General features: G+C 45.9%; 1 protein-coding gene across 5 annotated transcripts in view; it reads left to right on the forward strand.

Annotated features, from left to right (window-relative positions):
- The window catches only part of URB2 (URB2 ribosome biogenesis homolog), a 34,996-nt gene extending 20,640 nt beyond the window's left edge, over positions 1 to 14,356 (forward strand). For 4 of the 5 annotated variants that reach the window (XM_050949025.1, XM_050949022.1, XM_050949023.1 and 1 more), the window contains exons 6-10: positions 2,502 to 2,612; positions 3,547 to 3,789; positions 4,534 to 4,624; positions 6,004 to 6,143; positions 13,668 to 14,356. In XM_050949025.1, the coding sequence (XP_050804982.1) occupies positions 2,502 to 2,612; positions 3,547 to 3,789; positions 4,534 to 4,624; positions 6,004 to 6,143; positions 13,668 to 13,862 (780 nt within the window). In that variant the 3' untranslated portion in view covers positions 13,863 to 14,356. The remainder of the gene's footprint in view (positions 1 to 2,501; positions 2,613 to 3,546; positions 3,790 to 4,533; positions 4,625 to 6,003; positions 6,144 to 13,667) is intronic. The other variant, XM_050949027.1, reaches the window with a different exon arrangement.
- Positions 14,357 to 14,580: the final 224 nt, after the last annotated feature.

The following is a 14,580-nucleotide window of genomic DNA, read 5'->3' on the forward strand; positions in this document are numbered from 1 at the left end:
CCTGCCACAGCCTCATCCGGTGAGGAGGAGGAGGAGGATACCCCGGGAATGAGGGGGTCCTGGACGGCCTCCTGCTCCTGGGACGGTTCCTGCTCCAGCTGCCCCGGGGAGTCCGGAGATGTGTTACGTGCTCTTCCGACTCAACTGCAGGGGGGCGGGAAATGGTGGCCTCTGGTGCCCAATGTTCTGAGGCAGCAGAGCGGGTCTGGACCAGAGGGGCACCCTGGGCTTGGTGGTACGCCCAGGGTGTCCAGAAGGACCACTGCTGAGGTCCTATGTCCTGCGGCCGAGAGTCCTGGAAAACCCCCGCAGGTATGTCTGTATCCCGGTCCCGGTCGTAATAGCTGTCTGCCTGGGAGGATGCGGACGTGTGTCTGGACGGCCAAGGTGGAGCAGAAAAGCCTGGAGCCGAAGTCCCGACTGATCTCGCACCCCTCGATCGTGGAAACTGGTGCTGGTACGCATAGCGGTACCGAGAGCGAGACCGGGACCTGCGACCGGCCCGGTGCCGGGAGGTCGACCGGGATCTCGAGTCTCTACGCCCTGATCTGCTCCAGGAGGTACGGTGCCGGGAGCTGGAGCAGTACCGCGAGTAGTGGATTGGAGAGTGAGAGTCCAACCGGTGCCGAGAGTCCGACCGGTGCCGTGGCAAGGACCGGTGCCGGGACCAAGAGCGACGTCAAGATCGGGAGCGACGTCTCGACTCAGAGCGGTGGCGGGACCGTGATCTTGATCGGTGCCGGTCCGCTACGCTGACCGACAGCGGTCTGGTCAGGGTCGGCTTGTCCAGGGACTGCAATACCCGCACCGGCGGTGCCGGGGGTAGGGGCGGTGCCGCTTCGGTGATGGCGATCAAGTCCCTCGCCGCGGAGAAAATCTCCGGGGTAAATGGTAAAGTGAGCTCTACCACAGCCAGTGCCGGGGAGCTGTCAGGTGCCGGACTCAACTGCCCTCGTGGGGCTGGAGTCGACGGCACCGGTTTTGGCTGTGCCGCGGCAGGTGTTGGTGCCGGGCGGTCAGCCTTAGGTGCAGTCTCTGGCTGCAACACTGGTGTTGCCGTCTGACCCTTTGCCGTCTTCAACCTTGGGGAGAGGGAGTGGTGCGGAGTCGATTTCGGTGCCGCCGGTGCTGGGAATCCTTAGGCGTACCGGCAACGCCCGGTGCCGTAGGGGTGCCTCTGCTCACCGACTGGCTCGTGCTCGGTGCCGAGGGCGACGGTGTCAGGGCCACTTCCATTAGGAGCTGCTTCAATCTAATGTCCCGCTCCTTTTTTGTTCTTGGCTTAAAAGCCTTGCAAATTGGGCACTTAGCCGATAAGTGCGATTCCCCTAGGCACTTAAAACAGGAGTCATGGGGATCTCCTGTTGGCATCGGCCTATGACAGGCCGAGCACTGCTTGAAACCCGGTGAGCCAGGCATGAGCTCCGGCACCGGGTGCGGGGAAGGGGCTATCCCCCGAACCCCGCAACACTTACGAATTAACAACTATAACTATGAACTATAACTATGAACTATAACTAACTAATGAACTATATCTATATTTATACAATAACAGTTAACTATACTACGAATATAACTAGAAGAGACTACGAGTAGCTAGGGAAGGTGGAGGTCAGCTAAGCCGCACTCCTCTGTTCCAACGACTGACACGGGCGGTAAGAAGGAACTGAGGGGTGGCCGGGTCGGCTGGGTATATATTCGGCGCCATAGCGGCTCCACTCCAGGGGGTGCCCAGCCGACCTGCTGAGTGTTGCTAGGGTAAAAGTTTCTCCGATGAATGTGCACGCGGCGCGCACACACCTAACTGGAATGCATATGAGCAATCACTCGAAGAAGAACAGGAGTCTCACATCAGTGAGTTCCTGTAGACAATGCTCAAAGTCGACGCCTATGTGTTAATTCTAACATGACAAGCTGGCCAAATAAAAGCTTTAATTTTGTTTCCTATTGTGTTATCCAGTAGAGTCCTCGAGACTCAGCACCCAGAACAAATTGCCTTAATTATGTAGGTGCTTACCAGGAAGCTGGTTCAGTGCATGAACTTCATTCATGCAATATTATAGAATATACTATATTCTCGTGGGGGCCCCTGTGGGGCCCGTGGCCTGGGGCAAATCGCCCCATTCCCTTACCCCCCTCCCCCCTGGGATGGCCCTGCTGTGAGGCTGAAATACATTCATGTTCTATGTTTTCATCTTAGTTCTTATCAGCTAATGTCATCACGTATTGGCTTATAAAACATTATGCTGGTTATATGGCAGGCTCAAGCTATGTTCACACCACTTCCCTCCATTATCTATAATGGCTGCTACATGAGTTGATCTGCCTTTATTTTATCATTTTTTAATGTCATGATTTGCTTTTAAAATAGACTCTACAGAATGCTATTATTGCTCAGCACACATTCTGTTGAGCTGCTGATAATGTTTCTACTGAGAGATGCCGTATTTCAAGTGAGTGCATTTATCTTTTTGCAGTGATAGTTTGTTCATTTTTTGCAGGAAGTATTGTCAGCTGTTACGCTAATCAAAGTGCTGCTCAGCTGCCCATTAACTGGAGAGAAAGAGAGAGCTTTCTGGTTTACCAGCCCACAGATAATCACAGCTCTAGTTGTAAGTAACTCCCACAGTATAAGTTACCTATCACTTTTGTTTGACAGAGCCTGTAGTTATTGTGTCTGAAACATACACAGAAATATATTTAAAAAAAATAAATAAATCTGCATTTGACATCAGTTTGGCTAGAATCCACTTATGCTGTTTGGCTCAAATTTCCCCAAGTATATCCCTGTATATTGGCATGGCACAAATGCTCATTCATTAACATCACCGTCACTTTGGGGCTGCACTGCATTGTGTAGGAGTTGAGAGCGTCTTGCTAGGTTACATGGAGAGGCTTAGAGAGTTGCCTCTCCTCAGGCCTGGGCAATGCTTGTTCTGATCCAGAGGAGGAAAAAACTGTTCGTTTGGCCTTACAGCAAAGCAAAAAGCCAACAAATAAAAAGAGCTTATAAAAATGATTGAATAAGTGAATGTGTTGTGCTGCACCCAAATGTAGTGGTGTTGCTGTTTGCCATCACAATGTCTGACCCTCTGGGACCAGAGATTGTCTGGCAGTGGCTTGGGGTGGCTGGGAATCCCCTGCCATGGCATCTACAATGCCTGTGAGAGCATTTCTCCTGCTCTTTGTGGTAGGTGAATCAATGCTTGTGAAGGACAGAAATATCCACTGGAACAGTATAAAAACATGAACAGGTGCAAATAGACCCTGTCTACCATATTCTGTATGCATCTTCTCTGTGGGATTGTGGGATAGATGCGACAATGCACAGGCCCTGCAGTGCTTTCAGAGAATGCTGTGTGTGGATATGGTGCATGGCATGCGCCTAAAACAGATTGATTAGTATGGATGAGGCTTTATGCAGTTGCAGTTTGCGCTACTGTACTCCTGCTGGTTCAAATTCAAAAGTACAGTTCTCTAGTGTGGAAGAAGGGGGTGTTTGTAGACAGCCACATTCTTTGTTGTTGTCTTCACTTTCACATGCAGATACAAACCAAAGAGGTTTGTCGGGACCAGTTGCTGATTTCCACCATTGTTGTTCCTATACTGGAGACGGTAGCAGTGCTGCTGAGGCAAGGAGAAGAGAATCTCTCCAATCCCCATCATGTGACACTGGCATTCAGCATTCTTCTGACTGTCCCTCTGGATCATTTGAAGATGGAGGAGTATGGGAGCATCTTCCTGGGAATTCATGAAGTGCTGTTTTCCATACTGCAGTGTCACCCTAAGGTGAAGGGAGAAGGGCGGGGAAGGGCCGGTAATCAGAAATCTTAAGAAGCTAATCCCTGACCTGTGACCATAGGTTGAAAACATGTAGAGGTTCTGAAATTATAACCAATATTTGGAAGCAGATTATCACAAAACCTCTAAAGTTAGATTAAGGCAAAGTTTTCAAAAGTGCCTAAGTTCCATATTTAAAAAAATGATATAGGCACTTCGCCTAAGTCTCTTTGTAGATCAATAGGACTTAAGCACCTGGCTGTGTAAGTCACTTTTGAAAATTTTCCCTCTAGTGCCTATGTCAGCTGAAAGCTGATTTTTCTAAACCATTTTCAGATAAATAAGTACTTAAATCCTTAAATCTCTGGTCCCTTTGGCAAGCACTGGTTCCATACAGATGACAGTAAATGCCCCAGGGCATTAAACTAGCATAACTTTCAAATTCTGCTTTGTAGATGTGGGGTTACTTTGAGATGATTATAATTATTTGTATTAACCATAGCACCTACCAGCCCTAATCAGGTACCAGGACCCCATTGTGCCAGCAGCGGTACAAACTGAACAAAAAGACAGTCCCTTCCCTGTAGTGCTTACAGTCAATGTACCTTCCTTTAATGCACAGAAATCCACTCTTATTTTGGGGTGTTGCATGTCATGTTGCATGTGCTGCTTTAATAAAGGAACCATCCTCAAAACCTTTTTCTGTACTGCATTAGGTATTATCTGATCCTCTTTCATTTGATGTTCTTGCAGGTGATGCTAAAAGCAGCTCCATCTTTCCTGAACAGCTTCAATAGGCTGGTTGTTTCTGTTATGCACGAGGGGCGACAGAAAGGAGACAGAGGTGCTGTGTCATCATTTTCGTTAACATACCCGATTCTGATTGGGTGCAATGCACAGAAGAATGTGCAGGACAGGGCAGGCAGTGTGTAACGTTAGAAGTTGAAACAAAGTCCCAGGGCCAGATCATGACTCAAAAGCTCACATAGGCAGAAGTGAGGATGAGCCATGTAGCAATCTGCGCTCTGACACTCTTTGAAAGGTTCTTTCCAGGCTTCATCCTGGGAGACTAGCGTAGTGCTTCCATTCCGAACTGTGACCTTGACTGACACAACACAGCCAAGGGCAAGGCTCCTTGTACCGTATTTCAGTTCTTCTCCCTCACCTTTGCATTCTCACTCAGAAACAACCACAGTAGCCTCATTGTATAAGGTCAGTGATGGTGTTAGGAAAAGCATGTTTTTTCTGGTATAATGGCTCCAAATGCTGCTGATTTACACTAGCGCACTTGGGAGAGGGCTTTATAGATGTGCTACTAAACAAAGCTCTGTGTTGCAGATGTTAGCTATGCTCCAGACTACATGTTCATTGCTGTGTGTTAGATACAAAACCAGAATCTTGTAAATATTTAAAGTGTTACTTGGGATTTACTTATTTGACTCCATTAATTCACGTGGCTAAAACCAAGTTCGCTGCTTTGAAATTTACCGCAGTGTGTGTGTGTGTGTGTGAGGCAAGTGTACACTAAAATATTCCAAAGGGGAGAGAGGAATGTTACATTGGTGAACCCATGGCATAAAAGCTGAGCTTATACGTTTCAGTAATATCCACATTTTCCAAGGAGAAGAATCAGTGGAAAGCCACAGATTCAGGAAATCCTGTGATTTAGATTCACTTGGTCTATCCCTGCAGAATTATTGTAATAATAAAAAACAAGATGCATGCCTAGATTTCCCCCCACTTTCCTCCCTAATTTCTGTTATCTCATGCCTGTCAGTGAAGGATTGTTCCTTAAAATTCAAGTCCTCGGTCCCATCTAGTTTTTAAAGTATTCTGTAAGTGGCACTTAAAAAAAAATTCCGATGTTTTTGCTCTTTTTCCCGTTAAGTGGGCAGAGGGCTGGAACATGAGGTACCTTCCCCGCCTTTCTCTCTGCTTCAATTCATGTAACAAAAGTTGGCTGCATCCTAGTATAAACAGCCTTATGCCTTTTTATTCTTACCATTGCCCTTGAAAGAGAATCTATAAAGTGTTGTATGGGAGTGTTCATTTTCATAAGGGCACAGTTGCTTTTAAACCAACAACTAGACAGCCAATTGCATTTTGGCAAATCCAAAATATGAATCCGTGGCTGGCTAGTTGTTGGTCTTATTTGAAGTTTGTTTTTTGTATAGCAATTTTTTTAATCTCTAATTTTGAACCACACTTTGATCTCTGTTTTAGGGAACACGGATGATTTTGGAGTTGTATTGAAATGTGCACACTTGATAGAAAGGATGTATAGTCACATTGCTGCAAAAACAGAGGAGTTCACAGTGTTTTCTGTCTTCATAGTGGCCCAATACGTGATTGAACTGCAGAAGGTAATACACAGTCATCCACCTTAAAGTCATTATAAGGTTCAGATTGAGAGTCGCTTACTGTTTAAAAGACAACTATTGTCAATTTTCTAAAATCCACATGCTGACTTGGATGTCTTGAACTTACATCCCTATGAGGTTCAGCTAGGGTAGGGCTAGTGGTCCAGATTTGTGGTCATTTGAGCAAAGGTTCCTGAGATGATGTACCCCTTTAAAAATTGTTTTTACAAAATCACCTGGTTCTTCTGGTGTGGTGGTTTTTTGTTTTTTTTGGTTTTGTTTTGCTCCTGGGGCTCAAACCATGATTCTAATTCTCCACAGCTTGATCTCAGGTGCTTGGAATTATCTTGGCTAGTACATGACACCACTGCCCCTTTGGGGAAGTGGTATTGAAAAAGTTAGAGTGTAAAGTTTACTACTTCAGGTCAGGTTGAGCTTTCTGATGAACCAAAGAGAGAGTGATAGCCACATGGGCAGCAAGACTAGGGCTCTGTTGAAGTCAGAGTTTGTAGGCAGCCTGTTCTCACAGAAGGTGAGTGGTGAAAGGTGACATGCTGTGGTCATTAAACCTGAGGACACCTATGCGCTGAGTTTGAGCCCTGCTCTTGGCAGTTATCCGAGACTGTGTTTGCACATCTTATGCCTTGCTGTCTGCCTGCATTCTGTATCAGTTTCTCTTGCACGTTTTACTCTCAGACTAAAACTTCTGGTTTGAGAGCGATAAGTTAGTGTTCTAAAATCTATAACCAGTCTCTAATCTTTAGAAGTACTGCCAAGAATTTGACATTAATTAAACAGAGGAAAGAGTCCAATAAGCAGTTAGGATGGTTACATCCTCCTCAACCATTTCCTGAACAATGGAATTGAGTGTGTACAAAGGAGAGCAGGCGTTAAAGGTCATTTGATCACGGGGTTCCTGATCTGCAGCTTCCCTGCTCTCTGCTTTGCCAGCCTTCACCCCTTAGAGCTGTGCACTATAGCTCCTGAGGGTCCAGCACACTCCCAGATGATATTCATTATTATTGGAAGGGATCAGCCAAACACTGTTTGAAAGCCCAGTTTGATGACTAGATCTTTGACTAAGAACTGAGTTTCTAAAAAAAGTAGCTTTTCTATAATACCTCAGTGAACAAGGGATCGTCCTCAAAAGAGACTTTTGTTCTCTAGGGGCTCAGAAGTGCAGACAGAGCAGAACCAGAAAGGGGGAAAACTGGGTACCTTCCCCTCCAGGGACATGCTTGGGGAGAAGGGAAATGGAGCCATCTTTGCTCTTCTCCCACCCCTTTCAAGTTCCTCTATCCCTCTCAGTTCTTCCTGTGAGTCCCTCACAGACTCTGGGGTTCCCCTTCCTTCCACTGCTCCACAGTCAGAGGAAGGAATCCAGAGCATCCCTCCTTCCCCATGTTGCCTCCAACAGTGGGGAAGGGTCCTGAAGCTCCCCCCACCACCACACCACAAATGCGGTGCTGCTAGGGGAAAAGGGGAAATTGGAGAGGGTGGGGAGGGGTCCAAGCTGTGCAGTAGGGGAGGCTTCAAATTTGCCTCCCCCTAAATTCCCTGCATGCACACCTCTCTTCAAAACTTGCCCCCACAGTGCTGAAACCAGAGTGGGGAGCTGGGAATGAACATGTTCAGTGCCTGGCACAGGCACACTGTACCAGGATGGGGTGAGATGCTGAGAACACACATGCTTAGTCTGTTGCATGCACATAGACCATGTCTGCACTGTGGGAACTATAGCAGCATCACTACAGCGCTGTAGCTGTGCCAGTGTAACCCCGTAATGTTTGACGTAGATTACAGCGATGGGAGGGGGGAGGGAGGGGTCATGAAAGGCAATTTGGTGGCGGGAGGGGGATGTTAAAATTTTATTACAATCTAAATCAAACAATCTCACTCTGTTGTTCCCTGTACGCCCTTAATCTTGAAGGTCAAGTATTCCTTGTCAGACAGACACACACAAATTGTGTAAGCCTATCATTATTACTATTGATACTTTTTTTTTCTTTTACTCTTGTAGTAAATTTAAAATCACGGGTGTCAAAGAAGTTTGACTTAGAATAAATGTTTGCCAATCTGATCAGATTGAAAAACAATGCTCCACAAGGAGGTTGTTCGCTTATTTCCCCGTAAATAAAAGCCAGTTTCTCATACAGACCTTTAAGAATATTGTTTACAATCTGCAACTCTGCCAGACCACAGGGAAGCTCCCTGTCAGGTATGACCACCAGCTTCAGTAACACTGCTGTCAAACATTTCCTTCACCTGTGTTTTGGGCTCTGTGTCCCTGGGTAACAAATCTTCAAATAGCAATACTTCCTTCGAGTGATTGCTCTCCAAGATAGCTGAAAAGTCAACCCCACTCTATTGGCCCCCTCACCCAACACCAAATCATATGGAAGGTCATTCCCCAGTTCTGACTGAAAGCAAATATTCTTGCTCTTGCAGAGTCAGAAAGACATCTACAATGGAGTAGCGCCTTACAGCCAGACTTAATTTCTGAATTACTAATTTGTTCAATGCAATCCAAATTGGCTAACCTGGAACACTGCCTGTGTCCATCAAAGCCTGCAAAATCCTCTGGTAATTAATTTGTGCTAATGATCGGGTTTTACATGTCTCCCTGTCCTAGGTTAAAACCTCATCTGGGCCTTTTTCCTTTCTGTGTTGGTCACACAGCTGCTCCATATCTTGCCTACTTACCCTAATTACTGATGTTCTGGTTATTGAAATTGCCCCAGCTAAGGCTCTAGAGAGTACTAGTGCTAAGGGCTGCTTTGCAGCGAAGTCTTTACAAGGACTGCATTGTGTACTAGCTTCTCTGGGCCTGATCCATTGATATTCAGGTACCTTTCTGCACTCGTCCAGCCAGGCGGGTTTATCTTGCTGTCCTTGGCTGCTGTTCAAATATCCAAATCCTATCAGCCATCTGGAGCAACTGCTGTAGGATCAAAAATCTCCACAGTTGTTGTCTGGCTTAATCCACTTCGGTACAGCTTACTGGGTGCCTCACTGGGCTGCATCTCACATGAGCAGAACTTCAGGCTGTCTCTAGACTGACATCATACTTGCAAAGTACTGCTGCATTTTAACACGATAATAATCTTTGAGTATCAGCTACTGAGACTGCCACCTGTGCTGCCTGAACCTTCAGTTGGCTGAACAGACTATTTTGTCCTTAGCTACCCATATAATTTGGCCACCCTTTCAAGTAATGTTCAGTATGATCAGTTTCCTCAAGCTTCTGCAGCCAGAGCCCTTCCCAGCAATAAGTTGGATCTGGGTGAAGTACAGGAGTTACTGGAAGTAGTGCCATAGGGAACTCCCAAAGGGCATAACTTTAGTGTTAACAAATCCAGCTGCTCCTGTCTTGTCTTTTTTCCCCCAGTAGGACTAGCTGTTGTTGCTGCCAGGTCCTTCTGCAACTTGCTCACATGCTGTTCAGAGTTCTGTCTGTGTACTTTTTTGTGGCATGCCGGCCCTACCTGTTTTTCTGGCAATGTTCAGCAGCTCATTCACAGCAGTGCTCTCTCTGGTATCTGCTCTACCTGTTTCCACATCCTCAGCAGAAGCTGCCAGCTTCTACTTTCTCACTCTTTGTAATAATTTTCATGTTTGTACCTTTCCTTTTCTTTTCCACAAACTGCACCCCCCACCCCAAGACCAGGTTAACCCTGCTTCGCTATCAGTTGCAGCTGTGGGACCTCCAAGTGAGGAAGGGGTGAAGAAAAGGGGTGGGGGGAAATATTCAAAGTCAGTGTAAATGCAAGGTGCTTTTACCAAGCCCCTCCCCCCCATTAGAGGAGTTAAAACTATAAACAAACATTGCTCAGAAGATATTACTAGAGCATTTGGAGGGGCAACCCATAAAACAAACAGAAAAACCCACTAGTCAGTGGTTTCTGAATAAGAGCAGCTTCTCCCTGTAAGAGAGTACGTATGGCCAAAATTTTTAAAAGTGGTTGCATCACTTGATCTTAAACTTTGCTAGGGTGTAAAATCTACCCCACACTAGCATGCCACATGCTAACTGTCCACGTGGACCATGCTGCTGTGCAGTAAAAGTCCCTAGTGAGCTTTGATCTACCCCTATTTCAAAACAAGGTAGATCAGAGCACACTATGGAGATGTTAGTGCGTGGCAGCAGGGTCCACACAGAGTTAGTGCACGGCAGGCTACTGTGAGGAACTAACTCTTCATTTAGTAGGGTTACCATACATCCATATTTTCCCAGACATGTCCAGCTTTTTAGTTCTTAAATCACCATCTGAGAAGAATTTTTAAATAGCTAAAAACGTCTGGGAAAATATGGATGTATGGTAACCCTAAGTCCAAATTCCCAGGGCTGTCAGTGCTTCCTGGGGCAGCTCCTGGCGCCCGCCTGCCAGTAGCAGCTTGCAATATGGGTGGCCCCTAGGCAAAGAGGCGGAGGAGGTCTCTGTGTGCTGCACTGGCTCCCTCCTGCCCAATCAGAGCTGCAGGGGTGGGGCTTGCAGGCATTGGCAGTGGGCAGAGAGCCCTCCAACCCGACCCTATCCTAGGAGCCAGAGGGACCTGCCGGATGCTTCCTGGGAGCTACCCCAGATAAGCACTGCTGGGACTCCCCACCTAACCCCCTGGCAGGTCCCTCTGGTTCTTAGGGTTGGGAGGGTGGGGGGAAGACGGTTCTCTGTGTGCTGCTGGCATCTGCAAGCCTCGCTTGGCAGCTCCCATTGGCGCTTTTCCCGGCCAGTGGGAGCCATGGAGCTCATGCTTGTGGCGGGTGCAGCACATGGAGACCCCTCAGCTGCCCCTGATCCTAGGAGGCAGAAGGACCTGCGGCAGGAGGGGTGAGTAGGTGAGTGGGGCAGGGTGAAGAGGTGAGCAGTGGGCAATGGGGGTTGAGTAGGTGAGCGGGAAGGTGAAAAGGGCAGCGGGGTTGAAGAGGCAAGCGGTGAGGGAGCCAGTGGCAGGTGGGCGGGTGGGTGGGTGGGGGTGAGTAGGCAAGCAACGAGCCAGTGGCAGGTGGGGGTTCTCGGGGCGGGCATGGGGGTTTCTGGCAGAGGAGTGAGGAGGTGAGTGGCAGGTGGGAGGAAGTGAGCAGTGAGTTGGGGACTGAGGAGGCTCGCAGCAAGCCAGCAGTGGGTCAGGGGATGAGGAGAGGTGCGGTGGCGAGGACGTGGGGGCAGAGCGTGGGAGGACTGTGGGTGGGGCCAACACCCCCATGGACTGTCCTCTTTTTGAATGTTCAAATATGGTAACCCTACATTTAGATAAGCCCCCAGTGTTTCAGAACAGAGTCTTTCATATATAGAGCATAAGTCTGCAAATAACAGTCCAATATTAACTTTGAATCTCTTTGGTTTGAACATGCAGTTTAACTGTTTCTAAGCCTCACTCTTTAAAACCTGCTCAGTAGCTGTGCTTGGTAATTAGAGAAGCATTGACTGTTCAGAAAGTGGCATCTGTTTTAATTTTCACATACGGACATTTTCAAATTATTTGATTCTGTGTTAGAGTGTAAGGCCTCTTGAGACTTTTGCTAAAGTGGGCAGTGTAACCATATGTCTAACTAGTTTGTTTATTATGATGATTAACTGCACAAATGAATTTTGGTTTGGGGATTCATATGTTAATAGAATAATTGAGCATGAGGAGCAGGAGGAGGAGAGTTAATGAATTGGTGGGACACTTACTGAATTGGTGACATGGAGGTTTGTGTTTAGAGGATCTGTTTCAAAGGGGAAAGAGGTTGGGCCTATACGTGCTAGAAAGCACTTGTGACCTCTCTTATGCTGCTCTGAAAGAACAGAGAAGAAACCCCTTTTTGCGGTAGATTTTTACAAAGGCTGCACATAGTTTTACTCTCTCAGTCATAAAGGGCAGTTTCCCCTGATGAAAAATTTAGTTTATCAATATTTATCACAACAAATGTAGACCCTTATTAATTGTTCTGAAATAAACCTAGAAAACGCCATCGTTGGCCCTGGGTACACCTGCAGCCTCTTCCATATGCTTGATCTCAACTTTCACGCGTTATCTCTGAGCTGTAGCATAATTCAGCAATGGTGGAATAACTCTTCACACACTTAGCCATCCCCCATCAAGAGTTCTGTAATGCAAGTTGGTCTTGCTAACTATATAGACCATAAAATGTTTATAGGTCAAATTAACTGCCAGCCCACAGTGGCAGCTGTTTAAATCTCATAACTTTTAGACAGTGATGAGTGGGAACTGCATTGTAAAGTAGACAGTCAAGAAGGTTTGGGGCCAAATTCAGATGTGGTGTAACTCCACTGCAGATGCATCTCCTTGCACCAGGTATGAACTCGACCCAACTTCTCGATTATAGTGGCATTTTATACTGTTCCTTCTATGCAGCTATCAACTGACTCTTCATCCTCTTAGAAGGCAGCACCTGCCCCTTCACTGCTCTGTGTCCTCAGGGCAGAAAGAGAGCTTAGATCTGACAAAGTGATTAGAAGTTCACTTCCATAGTGAAGAGTTTATTACTTGCCTGAGAAAGAGAGGAAAATTCTGAGTTTTAATGAGAGCCTCTCATGCAGTTTTCATTATGCTTGGAGTACAGAAGCACAGATCTAGAGCACCAAGTTAATTTTGGTATTCAGCAGAGAAAAGACCTGTTTCTGTGGCAAGAACAGCATGATCAGCTTCAGAGGCCACCTGAACCTAAGGCAGTAAAATGTTCAGTGAGTGGGTTATGATCACAGGCTGTGTTCCAGTTTGCCTAGAGCCCCAAAACACTTCAGAGTCAACCTTGATGAGCTTTGTTATGGGGATTATGGCAGTTGTGGGCAGACAGCATGTCTAGTGATCAGCAAGGGACTGAGTTAGCAGTTGTAGGTTGTATTCCCAGCTCTGCCATTAGCTTGCTGTATGATTTTAGGCAAGTCTTTAATTTCTCTGTGCCTGGGGTTCTGCAGGATTAAAATGGGTCAAATAAACCCCCACCTCACCCACACCACAGGATGTTCTTTAAGGCTTCCGTAATTAATGCTTGTAAAGCAAATTGAAATTCTGGGATAAAAGTTGCTAGATAAATGCATTTATTAAAGTGGAAGAGGCAAAACAAACTCTCCATTTTAGATGTAGGCTCACAGAAGGACTTGTCCCTAACAGATTTCAGTGTGCAGCAAGCAGCTAATATGTTGGCTGTTGTTCTATCTCCTGAATATGAAACATATACAAAAAGCTACTGAAAAACCAATTCCAGGATAGGTATCTTAGAATATTTTACTGTAGGTTTTTTTTTTTTGTTGGGATGATTTCAAATTGTCCCAAGTATAACAGAGGCTATACCTGAACACTCAGCACCAGTGCAAATCATAATATACAGGATTATACATTACTGCTGTGTTTTAAATCAGGTTTACAGAATCGGGAACCTAATTTATTATCTAATATTTTACACCGTCTAGATGGGCTGATACCTTGGATTGTGTCTTGTCAGTACTTTTATTTCCAGTCATTTGATGTATCCTAACGATGAAAAGTAAAAAGTTTCATGGGATTTTGTTCATCTCCTAGGTGACCTTATATCCATCTGTAAAGAAACATCTAACTGAGGGAATATATCACATCCTCGACCTCTGCATTGAACGGGACATCAAGTTCTTAAATGCATCGCTACAGATGGGCGTAAGAGAAGTCTTTAAGGAATTGTACAATGATTATACCCACTACCACAAAACTAAACATGGGGAGGAAAAGTACACTGCATGATGTATCCTTCCCAACATTGGCATAATCAGTAAGGACTTGATCTTGTGTGGAGCTGAGAAACCTCAGCTCTGAGTTCAGGATAATCAACACATTGCAGGATTGTGCCCTCAGTTGTTTTGTTAAAAGTGAAATATTGAATGATGTGTCCCTCTATAACTGGCCTCTACATCTATGGTAGGAAAAAGACACATGCTTAGACCTTGGCCCTGCTGCAATTGTGCAGAGCCCCATTGAAATCTCTGCAGCCTGTATATGTGCTATCTGGGGCCTTATGCAGTTTTCCTGTGCAAGCAAAGACTGTACTGAGTGAAAACCTTCATGATTATGCAACTGCCCTGCTGTCATTTACAATGGGGAGCAGCGCTAAATAATGGTAGAGTGCCCCATGCCATACATTTTTACATTCATGCCAAATACATTTGTGTGCAATTGTAAAATATTCAGTCAGCTTCTGTTACAGAATTGTGTAAATATAGATTTTTAGAAAACCTGAAGTGGTATTTGTATCTGTTTGGCTAGTAAGTTTTTTCTAATGTGTCTTACAAAGTATTGTCATAAATTCTGGCCTGCTAGAAGGCTTTATCATATCTCCTTTCCATCAAAACCAAAACAATTTGTTTATCTGTTGCTGCCCTCCTGTGACTGTTTCATGAAATCGCACATGCCTAATTTGCACAAATATGTAACCGGAGTAAATCATTCTGCCTGAATACTCTTT

The sequence above is a fragment of the Gopherus flavomarginatus genome, chromosome 4 (genome assembly GCF_025201925.1).
Source record: "Gopherus flavomarginatus isolate rGopFla2 chromosome 4, rGopFla2.mat.asm, whole genome shotgun sequence".
Taxonomy (NCBI): domain Eukaryota; kingdom Metazoa; phylum Chordata; order Testudines; family Testudinidae; genus Gopherus; species Gopherus flavomarginatus.